Genomic DNA, 15,566 nt, shown 5'->3' with positions numbered 1-15,566 from the left:
GTATTAAAGTAAAGTTATTACATATTAATGACAGGACACTTTTGCTATTTACATTGTTCTGTTTTTCTTAGTACATATATTCGATATTATTTCGTCCGTATGTTTCATTTAAACAAGTATAATATTTCCCAAAAATAACCTTGTTATGAGGGTTGGAGATTTAATGTCTATATTCATGATTTTGCCTGAAGATAAAAAAAGATACCAACACGGTTAGATTTTTTGAAAACAAAGAGATTTTAAAATGACGAAATAGTTGAAATTATAGGTTCTGCTTTTTTACAAATAAAACTAGACAGAAAACTTATAAATATTACTTATATGCTATGACAACAGACGACCTTTAAAAATGTCTCTTTATAAAATATCTACCCGAGATATCGCATTACTTTAAACAGATCGATAATAACTGGGTTTTGTGTATTTTATGTTCAGGCTTTTACACAACTGTGCACACAAGTTTGAGTAAATATAAACTTGTCGGCTGAAGTGTCAATTTCTCGGAAGTCCTTCGACAGACTACATGTGTATAATGATTGTAAAGGTGGGATACATAAACACTTTTTTTGAATGATCCTTTGTACAAGATAAACTGGTGAGTTCTGTATATTAAGAAAATATTTCATTAAATGCATTAGTATTTATTTTGATAGTTATCAAAGGTACCAGGATTATAATTTAGTACGCCAGACGCGCGTTTCGTCTACATAAGACTCATCAATGACGCTCATATCAAAATATTTATAAAGCCAAACAAGTTCAAAATTGAAGAGCATTGAGGATCCAAAATTCCAAAAAGTTGTGCCAAATACAGCTAAGGTAATATATGCCTGGGATAACAAAATCCTTAGTTTTTCGAAAAATTTAAAGTTTTGTAACACTATTGATATTTTGACCTTTTCCCTACATCACCTTATCATAAATAGAACTCAAATATCACTCAAAGTATTTTACCATTAATCATTACTGTATATATAACTTTGAACCGAAATATTAGAAATCCAAGATTTTGCCTGACATCATTCATAATAGAGGAAAATTAGGAAAAAAATTAATATCCCTTATCCGTCTATTTAAGAAATAATTTATGGAAACCATGGAATTGTTAGAAATTTACACTTGGCCTTGGGCCATGGTAATCGAATTTTATCCTGAGCGTTAGCTTTAACAACTGGAAACCCAATCTTCACAAAAAATATTGTAAAAACAATATTCAACCGGAGGGTCAAAATGTTTGACTAAAAATTTATCTTACTTTCTGTCCACAATTCTTTCTACAGTAAACTATTGAGATGAGATATATATATATATATAACCAGGGATATGAACTAAAAATTATTTTAATATTCTTATGATCCGTATTGTAATCTTGTAAGATTACAGTAAGACTTTTTGTTATGAGTAAACTTTGTCATTTTGTGTTAGAGGTTTGAATTTTTGCCATTTGGTAATGTATTTTCCAGTTTGAATATTCCTCGGAATTCAGTATTTTTGGATTTTACCTTTTACTTTACCATCTCTCTAGATAAAGTGAAAGATTAAATACCTCTTTTTATTGGACAGACAATTTATTTTGTCTTTGAACAAAAACGGGAATGGTATATAATTTAATTTTTAGGGTAATGAACATTTTAACTTGTTAAGACATAGCTTTATTCTTACAACAAATACATAAAAGTTGAAATTATCTCATTTTTTTAATCCACAATGCATTTGTTGAATCTTCTACCGGACATTAGTTTATTCTAATGTATAATGTAATTTATACAGATTGTCCGCAAAGAAGAAAAAATATCATTTTTTTTCATTATATTCAGATACATTGAACATACCTTCCAGTCCATTCCACAACCCATATTTCAGAGAGTTGCTTGCATCTCATGAATACCACTTTAACTTTTATAAGGTAACCTATCGAATCAAACTTCACGTCATAATTTTGTCTTTGATATTGACACAGATGGACGTCTTTAAAGTACAAATACACGCATGATAAATCAAATTGTTTCAATAATCAGTCTACCATTACTCATGACATACCCTTGTCTCTCGTTGTACGTATGCCATTATAATATCTCAATTCACACATTACGCTCGTGTTTTTTTTCACATTATAATGAACGCATTGACCTTATTAACATGCTTGAACCATTCAACTGTTCAAATAACATTTTGTTCATACATCGTTGACAATGTAATGGAATTTGATGCGACTGTCATACAAGTGAGAGGTTTAGCTAGCTATAAAACCAGCTTCAATCCACCATTTTCAACATTAGAAAATGCCTGTACCAAGTCAGGAATATGACAGTTGTTATCCATTCGTTTGATGAGTTTGGACTTTTGATTTTGCCTTTTGATTTTTGATTTTCCTTTTTGAATTTTCCTCGGAGTTCAGTATTTTTGTGTTTTTACTTTTTACAACTGTCACTTACGTGAAAGATCATGAAATGACGAGCTGCAAAGTTATCGACTCATCCCTTTCCTAATGTTCATTATTTTAATAAATTAACGTGAGTTACGTTTGATCTCAGTTCTTCATTGGTAAAAAAATCGATTATGTTGTAAACTTTTCTCACTTCCCCTGAAATTGCGTCTGTGACGTCATGACAATTGGCAATCATGCATAATGACGTCAAGAAGAAAGAACACATCTTTTGGAAGTTGTTTGAAAAGAAGGATTTTAAGATATTGTTTGCATATTGTCTAAAATCATTAGATAAACAGATTCCACCACTAAATCTCGTGTATTATGATACCTATGCACTCTCGACAGTTAAAGCTGTCTTGAGTGGTTATGATATCATTAATTTTACTACAAAAACGCAATGATAAGGTGTCAATTTGAAGACGGAAAAATAAACGCAAATAAATATTTTATTCAATATCCGATATTACTATTAAAAAATTTCCGAAAGTGAACATTTATATAATGCCCAATCCCCTTTTTCTTTTAATCAAAACAAATTGCTATTTAAAGAGTAAGTAACACTCATTTATTTATTTCCTGTTATCGGTTATAGTCGTCTTTTATATTCGTGGCTGAATCCACTCATAAACGACGTGACTTTTATCTAAGGCATTTATGAAGGAAAAAACTTGATTCTAATCACGTAGAATTGTAATATTTTCCACATTACATTGTATTGTTTACCATAAGTGAAGATATGATTGATGATTGACTCAAAACGCAGTAAACAGTAAATTTTTAAAAATACGTTACTTAAGGAAGCATTATACAAAGATTTTTTTACTTCCAATCACTAACCTTTGAAATGCTGTAACTTTCTTATGAATGCATAGAAAATAATAAAAGAGGTATATATAGATAGATAAAAGATCAATCTTTTAAATGAATGCAATGCTTTTATTATGCAGTCATTATGTAATCAATTATTACGTAATTAGTGGCAACATCTGGGTTAGTTCACTTGAATGAATTTAGCTCTATCATCTCTTAAACTATACAGACAATTTTAACGAAATCTTAATCAACACATCATTGGCTTCAAAAGGGTGTCTCACATTGGTCTCTATGGTATTCCATTCTCTCATAAATCTAATTAGTGTAAACATCCTAACCACATTAAAGAAGATAATGTTTAATTAGGTGTAAAATTTGTTCTTTACATTCTATCATAAATTTTAGACACTCTTTTGTAGATAATGGCCATAGAAACCACATATAATAAAATTAACCCTCTGTGGATACCTATCCAGAAGCTAATTTCATTTGAAAGTGGAAATTTGGTAGAAATATTTTAGACACAGTTAACAGGTTAATTGGTTACATAATTGTTTCATACTACTAACATTGCATTTATTTGAAAGAATAATCTGTTAGCTATCCAAAACTACCACTTTTATATTTTTTCAAGCATTATTAAGAAAGTTACAACATTTTCAAAACTTGGGAGTTGGAGTTATAAAATCTTTGTATTGTTCTACCTTAAAGACAAGCAGGTTGTAATAAACTCTAGACGATCATTTACAAAAATTAATAAGAAATAATTGACAGGTAAGGGAATTCACCGATAGCAAAAAAACATGCATAACAAAAGAATGTTATAGAAAGATTTTTAAAGTCCAACAAAGTACCTCACTTGGTAATGTTTATTTACCCCATTAAAACATTTTAATAGTATTAAATATCAGATCGTACTTTATTCTTTACATTACAGTCACGAATGAATAATTTAACATTTAAAATATTTTTTTCTTTTATTAACTTGATCATACACTCCAATTTTATGTAGGTTTCTTTAAGGGTATGTACATGTACTACTGAAAACAAAAGAAAGAAAAGAATTGTTTCGAAAAAATGATGTTGTATTCATATCAAATTTAGTTGTCCTTTCAATTCTAGTGATAAAGAAAGATGTGTATCGTACAATGTTGCATACTAAATGCAGTAACATATAAAACCTTCGATATCTCCCCCTGTCATAAGAATGAACGCCATTTCACGCACTTTATATTGATAAAACTTAACAGATGAAGGTCATAGCATACTATGTCATATGATAATTGATTTGATGGGACCTTAGAATTTTACAAAAAGTACAGAATTTCGGAAATGGTACTTTAATTAGGTCTTTCTACTTTTCTGTGGAAAGACCTATTGTTTTTCTTCTTCTGATTATTTTTTTTTTCTTCTGCCTAATTTTGATCTTGCGATAAATATTTGTTTCGCAATATGTGGTTCAGATATTTGGTATATGATATCGAACAGTTTATGCGCTTTTTGAAATTACCCTGCGTAACCGAATACTTTTCTTCATAGGAGTTATCTCCCCAAACACTGTTTTCCTTGTGTTCACAACTCCTTCGCAACCGTAAAAGATTACGACAAATTTATTTTACAAAATTGCTCGTTATATCCTTCGCATGATTTGTCCTATTTTGATCGAAGCAATATGAAGGCTCCATATGAGAGTTATTTCCCCTTCTGCATGTGATATAAGTGATATGCATTTCTATCTTGTAAACCATAAGTGATAGAGACCTAGGATATTTAGATTTGAGGTCCTTGGTCCAAAAAAAAATAAAATTTGGTCAAGGTCAAAGGTCAAGGTCATATTCTAATTTTTATTTGGCTTATTTTCACTTATATCCAGAAACCGTATAAGATATCGACAATTTTTTTTCTTCTAAATTGTAAGTTACGACATGTCGTTACACGTAAATTTTGATTGCAAGGCTATGTTGAACGTAAATGTGAGTTTTCTCCCCTCATGTATTTAAAAATACATGTATGGTGATATAACTGATTAACCAAATATAATTAAGACCTATTGTCTTTTGATTTGAGGTCCTTGGTTTATGACCTTGAAATTGATCTCAAGGTCATAGCTTAATTTGACGTTCTAGATTTTGACCTTTGCTTTTACCTCATAAGTATACATGATAAAGCAATGAGACCTTTGCCAATAGGTATCAAACCATTTAACCTTGAAATAAACAACCGGAAGTGACCTTGTGTAAACCGGAAGTAGCAATTTTTTTAACTTTATTGATATAAAAGTATAAAGAACCAGATATTTTTTTAATCAGAGTCAACTAAATTTTCAAATATTATCGGAAGGAACATTTTTCAAACCGGAAGTAATAATTTATCTCCCTTATTAAAAAAATATTGTATAGAAACCATATACTTTTTGAATCAGCATACAATAAGCTATCATTTGACAATTGAAATGACATTTTAAACTTAATTTTACAACTTTTGTATTAAAATACATTGTTTTTGGTGGAAAGACCTTCAATTGTTCTCTTAACAATTGGTTTTTAATTATTCTAATTGTTCTTTTTGTTACAAACGAAAGAAAGGACAAAACATATTTAAGTTCTTTAATCATTTCGGAGCTACTTTGTTTTATAAGGGCTTGAATTACAGTAAACAGAATATCGCAGTCCAAACTAAGTAAGTAAGGTGACAAAGTATAACATAAAACATTTTAACTCAAATCTCAAAGAAGTATCAATCGTAGCAAACATAATAGGAATTCAGATATGACACACACTTGTCAATAACAGTCCATTAACTTTTAAGCTGCATTTGTTTTTTAACGTTTGCAGAATATAAATGTAGGGATAAGGAGAAAATAATTAAAAAAATTAAAAAGAGAAATTAACAGTATTGAGTTACAGAGATAAATCTTCTTGAAAAAACACTTAATATTGTTCATTTCTGAGAGGCGAAAAAAATCATTTGGACATTCAAAAAGTCGAAAATAAACTGACATCTCCACGCCTGAATAAAATGAAAAAGACCAACAATAGTACATAAGACATAACATAGAAAACTAAAGACTGAGCAACACGAACCCACTCAAAAACTTGGGAGAGGGAGGTGTCAGGTGCTCCGGAAAGGTTTACAGATTCTGCTCCACATGTGGCACCCGTGGTGTAAAAACCCGGTTATAAGTCTAATTCGGTCATTCTGTGGGTCACATTCGTGAAAAGGTGACGGGATTTTAGTTACGACAACAAAAATACGAAAATTGAAGAAAATGTTTAGATACATTTTAAAATTATTTGGCGATTTAACAATTGTGTAATTGTAAGACATCATATTTTTTTTCATCATTGCTATTTTGAAATATTTGTTTTTCTTTTCCCTTCTCGTGTTTGTTACATTATGATGTCTCTATCTGTTAAATTTCTGAAAATCGAATTAATCTATTTTCAGCTTACTTTAATACGCCCTCAAAATTGATCTCCAAAAACATTGTTATTTCTGTGTAATTATTTTTATCATTAGTTAAACTTCGATAAGAGGATTGTATAGCAAATTCAAATTTGTCCCTTATACAAAATGTCCTCCTGTAAATGAAACCAATAGTTGTTTACTGCTGTGCAATAGTTACAAATCGATTAGGAAAAAACAAGTCCGGGTCACAAACCAAAACCAAGGAAACACGTCAACTATAGAACACCAATGGAATAAAATAAACACCGAACTGCTTCAAAAACAAACGTATACATTCATAGAAACGGGCAATGTGATAACATCTGATATATTCTGATTTGATACAAGAAGTTTGAGAAAAATTATAGTTTAAACCTGGTTTTACGGCTTGTCATACGACTATGTTTTGGACGGAACACCACAAGTTCTGAGAAACATACGTTAATCCAATGATTTTAACGAACACTGACTTGTATAAATAATACATATTCTAAACTAAAACACGTATCAACATTCGTTTAATTAAAAAAAAAATGTGGTAAAAGTTAGTTTTCGAAATTAGCAACAAATAACAAATTGAAAAATAAAAGTAATTTTTTTAACGTTATGATTGCAATCAAACTGATGACACAAATGATATTCTATTAAAAATACGTAGGTTACATTTGTGAATTTTACAGAGTCTACGTGCAATAAATTACAAGCTCTATATTGTTTTTATTATTCCAGTATGCAATGACAATAACAATATAGCTGAGAAAGGTGTATACATGCACAAATGGAGAAATAGAAGACAATACATAAGATGTTGTGACATATATTAATGCTGTGTTACTACTAACAACATGGAAGAGGAACCGTCAACTTCAGGTGTTAAAAAGCGATCATTTCCAAAGGAACTCCTAGATAAAATGGACGATACAGATGCAAAATTACCGCGAGTAGCAGGTATCCATATCGTATTCAATAATTGTAAAATGGCATTATCACAAATAGTTTATTTGTCTTACGACTGTAAAAAAAATTTCGGTCGCATAATGGTATGACGTACTTTTCGTCATCGTCTGAAGAAATTTTGTTCACAGACAACTTATGAGTATAAGTATCAGTCCCAAACCTTAGGCGTGATAGGAAAGGCTAATTCCTTTATAGAAGCTGATGTGATATGCCGCTGAAATCGGTCATATTTTCCAGCTTGAAAACTTATTAATTGGTAGGGAAATTTTTCAGATGTATATGATGAAAAGTAAAATCACAAAAAAAAAACTGAACTCTGAGAAAACTCAAATCGGAAAGTCCCTATTCACATGGCAAAACCAAATAACAAAACACATCAAAAACGAATGGACAACAACTGTCATGTTCCTATCGTGGTACAGGCATTTTCAAATGTAGAAAATGGTGGATTAAACCTTGTTTTATAGCGCTAAACCTCGCACTTTGTATGGCAGTGTCAACAAATTCCGTTATATTTACAAGGATGCCTACACTAAACAGAATATGGGTACAGCATTCATCATCGTGTTACAATTTTAAAAGAAACAATTTAACAGAACACACAAGCATCTATCAAACTAAAAACTCATTCATTGCTTCGCGTGTCTGACGTCAGAAAATTTATACGTCACATATTTTTGTCGTTCAATGTTTATACAAATAATTCCAAAATTTCACATTGGCAATGTCAGCATACATGGTTAAAAAATCAAAAGGATATACGAATTAATTTCTGAAATAGACCGAGATTTAAAATAGTCCAAAAGTTTTATAGAATTTATATTAATCCACAAATAGCTCATTCCACTACGCGAAAAACTAATTTTGACGTTTGTGGTTCAACGTATTTTCTAATTTATAATAGAGATATAAGATAAATAAAGTTCCTTTTACTTGTTAAATGAAATGTGTGTATTTTTTCATAGCTAAATAATTATCAAAAGTACCAGGATTATAATTTTACACGCCAGACGCGCGTTTCGTCTACATACATTTGCTTAATGTCTCGCCCTAACATGCGTTAGTAAACATAACTCAAGTAAACAGATATGAGCTTCCAGCAGAAGTAATAATTTCTCGATTATCTTTCCTTGCGTTTTCGACTGTCTTTAAATTCCTCTTTTCACACTTTGGTATTACACTGTTCCAACACATCACACGACACCTAAACAACACGGGAAATAGCTACATGGTTGTCTACTTACGCAATATATCAAAAGTTGTACTTTTCATAATCAAAATTATATGACAAGATTGGAGTATCAGAACCCTAACGACAAACCATATCAATTAAGTATTGAAGTGGGTCCCCTAGGTAAACGTGTATGAATTTCTATGAAATTGAACCACAAGGTTCCAAACTTTAAAATTAAGGTTATGATTGGTTTTCAGGGTTATTGAACTTATTCTTCCAATTATTTTGGAATTAGGGAACAAAAAGGGTCAAAAAGGGATGACAAAGCATTTGTTCATGTTTCAGGACATTTTTAGTTGTGTAAAAGTGTATGGATTTCATTAGGTTTTATATCTCAAAATAAAGATTTGGATCGATTAAGGGGGTAATAGCCCTAACCGTATAGCTAAATGGGAACAAATAATATATATAAAAAAGGAGATGTGGTATGATTGCCAACGAGACAACTCTCCACAAGAGACCAAAATAACACAGAAATTAACAACTATAGGTCATCGTACGGTCTTCAACAATGAGAAGCCCAAAACGCATAGTAAGCTTTAAAAGGCTTCGAAATTACATTTCAATCAGGTTTACTGTTTGCAGAAGTATGAATGATTCAAATATAAAGGATGTTCTTATTCCAGGCAGAAAATTTGACTGTATTGGTCACAACTTTTTGGGACTTTTTGTCTTCAGTGCTCTTCAACTTTTAACTTGTTTTGGCTTTCGAACTTTTTTCATCTGAGCGTCACTGGTTAGTCTTGTGTGGACGAAACGCAAGTTGACGTATTAAATCTAAAACCTGAGACTTTTGTAAGCTATTTTTCGTGTGTTTCTCAGTCCTATATTTTCAGTCCTGTCATATAATGTTGTCATTTTAATGTTACATCTAGCATTACCAATAAAGCGGGAGGTTTGGCATGCCAAATAACCAGGTACAACCCAACATTTTTTTTTATTAAAATGTCTTGTACCAGGAAAACGGCAATTGTTAAATCATAGTTCGTGTCTGTGTGTGTTTTATTTTAATGTTGTGTGTTTCTGTCGTGTCGTAGTTCTATTCTTATATTTGATGTGTTTCCCTCAGTTTTAGTTTGTTACCCAGATTTTTTTTCTTAATCGATTTATGAATTTCGAACAGCGGTATACTACTGTTGCCTTTATTGACTTCAAAGTTTCGATTATTTTGAGTTCTTTAATATGATAAATCTAACCGTGTATTTAGTTCTTTGGATTGGGGAACCCGTTTCTTACATTGCTCCACATTGAGGTCCAAATGGTCCAAAAGAAAAATGTGTTAGATTTCATAAAACAAATGCACTATTGGGGTTCTCTATTATGTTAATATGCTTAATGTAACCGAGATTGTTTTTATTTTGAGGCCCGTTTTCAAATAGGTCCACATTATTGTTCAATGGGTCCAAAACAAAAACCTATGTTTGAGTTTAATCATTGATAAACTTACTATCAAGATTGGATAAACCCTATAAATAACTCTGTAGGAATTTGTCTCTCATATGATTATCAAACAAATTATCCTTTTTGATAAACGAAACTCCAGTCGAGTGCTTTCCACATTCAACAAGGTTGAATATCATTAAACACTGTAAGGACAAATTGATTCATTCAGTAAGATGATAAAGGTTATGACCCGTAAACTCATTCGATCATCTTCTGAAATCGTCGGCAGCCACACGTTCATTAAAATATTTTGATACAATTGGTCCGGAAAGGCTTAGTGCCGGTCCATAATGAATGATTACACTTAATCAAAGTTCGAAATTGATATGCTTTCTGCATTCGACTGATGATAAAAATTATATTCTATATCTTTTTTCAGCGACACCAGCAGTTTTGAATGATAATCAGAAAAGATACCTAGTTGTTGGACTATGTCTTCAAAACGTAATATCACCAGCACTGAGGAAATATGTTGTTCCAATTTTAACTTCACTTTATGAAGAGTTAACTCTCAAAGAGAAGATTGATACGCAAACATTTTCAACAAGATACCAACCAACGTACATCTTCTTGAATTACGAAAATATCAACAACAACAAAGCAACGCATGGTTATCAAAAAGCAAAGTACGACTACACAATCAAGAGTGTTGTTGATTTGTCCAAGCTATTTCTACCGATACACATGGCACATTATACAGACTTCGACGAAACTTGTGACTTATCTGCCCTGTTAGGACTAATCATCAACATTGTTGGCAAGTTCCCTACAGCAGTAATTGCATATGCTAAAAACGTACGTATAGTATCTATAAAAGCTGATATCTCACCGTATATGAACCCCTCATAAATGCAATGATATTCATTTGTGTAACCAATATCAAAAAAATCTAGGTCACTTTTTTGTTAAAAATTGTCGACAGTACCTTTATTTTTACCACGTGTTAGATTGTGGGGTGTCATAAAGTCGTCTGATCTTTTAATTACCGAACGTGAGTTATTCCTAATTTTTGTGACTGTTTTGCTGAGTGTGAATTAGAATTGCTATAAGACGTTTCATGATACTTTTCCATTCCAAATTCATTTCTTTAGTTTTGACGTTATATTTGTTATTCTCATCGGATTTTCACAAATGTCTTAACGTTTGTAGTTGTAAATCTTATTCCTTTTCTGTTGTATTCATGTGTTATTTTAAAGATAATTAATCATCCAGTTCATTTATTAGATTGGATCAACGAAATGTATACGATACATTGGATTCACAGTTTGAAAAGTTTTTATATAAATTAGGAGAGAATCTTATTTTACAGAGTAATGTAAAAATTTAGAAGATTGTCGTATGGTTACACAAAATAACAACACAAATCAGATTAAACATGTTAAATGCATAATTTGGAATTGGAATATTAATCATATATTTATCATCATTTGCAAAACTGAGAAATATTCAATAAGTAATAACATAATAAGATATGAAATAAAATGTATATCAATATATGTATATAATTATTAGCTGGTAAAGCTGTCAAATTTTTAATCTCTCAATGATCAGTCCGTTTTGTATTTGTTTATAAATAAATGTGGTGACCGGTCACTGTAATGTTTTGCTATTGAGATTACAGATAACTTCATTGTTATAGACTTTTAATACAAGTAATACATGCAATATGATTTTTTTATATCAGGTACGAGGAGTAAGGAATGAATGGGCTCATAGCGATTTCACTAAATGGGACGCTGTAAAGTATTCCGATTCATTCAAGCTGATGACGGACATTGTGAAGAACCTCTGTCTGAGTTCAAACGAGGAAAGTCAAACATTACTGGAATTAGAAAAATGGGAAATAAATGGTAAGGAACTAATACTTATTGGGTTTTGATGGGAAAAGAATAGAGTCTGCTAAGTTTCCTCTGGGGGAATATTACAAAAACAACTTGACACTTCACTCACAGATATCGTTCTAAATCCATTATCGTATTTGCAAGCAAAATATTAAAAAGAAAATTTGTATTTAAGCAGGGGTGTGACTAGAATGAATGGATGAAAAGAACATGTTAACTTATATAAGGGATACGTTAAAGACACTAACGTTGCATTTGTTGCCTTCGCATTTACAGCCGTTTGCATTGAGTGTGTAGGTACATTTTTGGGTAGCTTGTTGTATAGCTGTATAGCTGATCTGTGAAGGCATATTATAGGTATTGTGAACTATCCTCCTTTTAGAGTAGACTAGTCCGACAGATAACCAATCTATTTGTCTGTAGGACTAGGCTACTTAAAAAAAGGGCACAATACCTTACATAATAATGACTTCACGGTTCAGCTAGCAATCAAGCTAACCAAAGGTATTACCTTTACCTACACACTCAATGCAATCAGCTGTAACAGACGGAAGACTGATCTTGGACAGAGTTCAAATATCTATTACTGGTTAGCAAAATCATTCTGGCAATAAATACATTGGCACGTGACATAGTAAATTTTTATCAATACAAATATATAAATTTGATTCAACTCACATATTTTGTAAAAACAAAGCATCAAATCTGGCTTTAGAACGGTTGGCGTTTAATTGGATAGCTAACGGAAATCTAATCTGTTTTCCTTTTGAAAAAAATGTTAACAAATGTTGTTTTACCAAACAGAATATCGTTTAGCGGACGGATGTTTACATGCATGTATGGACGAACAGAGGCAAACAAAATATAAAAAAACCAATCCGTGGTCTACAAACCATCACACAGAAAACATTAAATTAGGCAATTCTACCTCACTAAAAACCGAAAGAGAATTTAAAAGATTCTGAATGTAGACATTCGTAAATTTTGTTTAACTATATCTGTAGGACTCAAATCTATGGCGGGTTCCAAATCTATGGCAGATTCCTAATCTATGGCAAATATGACGTTACAAACGTCAAATCTATGGTATATCTTTGTTTTCTCCTAATTTATGGCAGATTTATGACTTACGTAAATTTCCGGGGAAAAAGAGTAAAATATAACGTCACAATAACACCATATATAAGTTGTCCTGTGTTTAAAAATTTCCATCTAGAACAATTTGCCTATAACTTAAAGAAAGATGTAATCTTTTATCTATAGGACACATAATAATTATTTTATATAATAGTATAACTTCCGAATCCCGCGATGATGAAAGGCACAGCTGTTTTAGTAGTGGATATTTTGGGAATGGAGTAATAGTAAATATTTTAGCGTCTACGGGTAGTAAAGTATTTAAAGTGAGAACATGAAATTACAGGATACCACCAAGCTTACTCAAATCGTCACCTGTTAAAATGATTGATTAACGCTAAAATAAATATAATGCTAAAAATGTCAAACTGTTTTAATGTTTTATATAAAAACTGCTTTCTTGTTTGTAAATGGACTTTTTTTTGTCTAGTTGTTTTAATAAATGGATTAAACTGGCACAATTCAGAGATCAAGAAATGCTTATTTTTCCAGGAAAGATCATTTTAATCCTAATGTCGGTATTTTGGTATATCAATTTTACACTTTTTTTATGTTGGACATCACGATTTGGTTGACCATTGTGGAATTTTTATTTCACAAATGATTTAGACATGCTACCGTTGTCGTACATGTCAACTTATTTGAGACAAGTTAGTGATCGTATATGTACTGCCTAATTGTTCTACATTTGCACAAAATCTGCCATGCATTTGGAAACACCAAAAATCCGCCATAGATTAGGAAACTACAAAACTTGCCATAGATTAGGATTGTAAAAAATCTGCCTAAGATTTGGGATGGTATGACGTCATATTTTCCATAGATTAGGAATTAGCCATAGATTTGGAACCCGCCATAGATTTGAGTCCTACATATCTATACTACTTTTACGTTCAGGTATTCCAAATCAAATCTGTTATGGTAATATTCTTTACAAAGCACAAACATGTCAGTATTCACCTCAAAAGCTAACAAAACCTTTGAACAGACTTATTAAGGAGGGATATAGTTACGATACTGTTGTCAGGTCATTAAAGATTGCATATTTTTGCTTTAATATTGATTCACTTATAGGGTATTTGCATCAGAATTAAACCCATTTATCTGAAACCAGTTGTTGGCATGACACGGGTTATTTTCTTCTCATATATGTTATGATGGTAAGATAATAAACCCCTAACGGGAGGAATTGTGCCTATTATTTATATGATGAATACATAATCTTTCAATCAGTTAAATTGAGGTCTGGAGCTGACATTTCAGTTAACTGCTAGTATTAACAATGTTATTTCAACTCATCGGGCGGAGCTTACGTTTTAATTTGCATAAGGACAGTCTAATCGAAGATGTGTGTGATAAGGATGATTGCCGTTATAATTATCATTGATTTCTAATCACATATCAGTGTCACCAAACGAATTTACAATGACCATAACTGGACACTTTATTGATGAGTTTATCCCAAAACACCTAGTAGATGGCCTGGTCAATGATGATCAACCGTTTTAACTCCGCCCAATCAAGTAAAATTTTGTTTATTTTCTTTTTGTATGTCTTATGACAACGGACTTGGACTTCTCTTGAACTGAATTTTAATGTGCGTATTGTTATGCGTTTACTTTTCTACATTGGATGAGATTCATCAACATGATTAACACCGCCGCAATTTTGAACGTGCCCAAGTCAGGATCCTCTGGCCTTTGTTAGTCTTGTATTATTTTTAATTTTAGTTTCTTGTGTATAATTTGGAGTTTAGTATGAAGTCCATTATCACTGAACTAGTATATATATATATATATTAGTGGGAGATATTATGGACATAATTGTGCAAATCGTGATACAAGCATGAAATTTGGTATAAATGACGACTAAATGATACTAAAAAAAATCCGCTGCTGGCCATAAAAAAAATCATTTTTTCAAGATGGCCACCTCTCATTTTGAAAATGGCGTCATTACAAATTGACAATACTCCCTTTATCCTTTGTAAGGTGTGTAATACATAAAATCTGATGTAAGTTTTGATAAAAAGTAAATAACAGATCATAAATGTCGACTAGACAATAACTAAATGATACAAAAGGTGACTTCCGATTTTAAAATACCGGCAAAAAAGTCAAAAATGCCAATTTTTATACTTGCAAGCAACATCACAAGGGATGTTACTGATTGTTTTCAATTTCTTTCATAGTTTGCTTAAAAAAACATTGTGTGTATCTAAAAGTTATCAAACACACAGTTGCATGTACACAAACCCGTACAA

General features: G+C 31.3%; 1 protein-coding gene across 1 annotated transcript in view; it reads left to right on the top strand.

Annotated features, from left to right (window-relative positions):
- Positions 1–368: 368 nt before the first annotated feature.
- LOC134727779 (uncharacterized) overlaps positions 369–15,566 on the top strand; it is a 437,528-nt gene continuing 422,330 nt past the window's right edge. Inside the window, exons 1-4 of the mRNA XM_063592166.1 lie at positions 369–595; positions 7,421–7,639; positions 10,705–11,120; positions 12,010–12,175. Coding sequence (XP_063448236.1) covers positions 7,537–7,639; positions 10,705–11,120; positions 12,010–12,175 — 685 coding nt within the window. The 5' untranslated portion in view covers positions 369–595; positions 7,421–7,536. The remainder of the gene's footprint in view (positions 596–7,420; positions 7,640–10,704; positions 11,121–12,009; positions 12,176–15,566) is intronic.

Source organism: Mytilus trossulus, chromosome 8 (assembly GCF_036588685.1).
Source record: "Mytilus trossulus isolate FHL-02 chromosome 8, PNRI_Mtr1.1.1.hap1, whole genome shotgun sequence".
NCBI lineage: Eukaryota > Metazoa > Mollusca > Bivalvia > Mytilida > Mytilidae > Mytilus > Mytilus trossulus.
The sequence above is the reverse complement of the archived record's forward strand: the minus strand, read 5'-3'. Positions and strand labels throughout refer to the sequence as shown.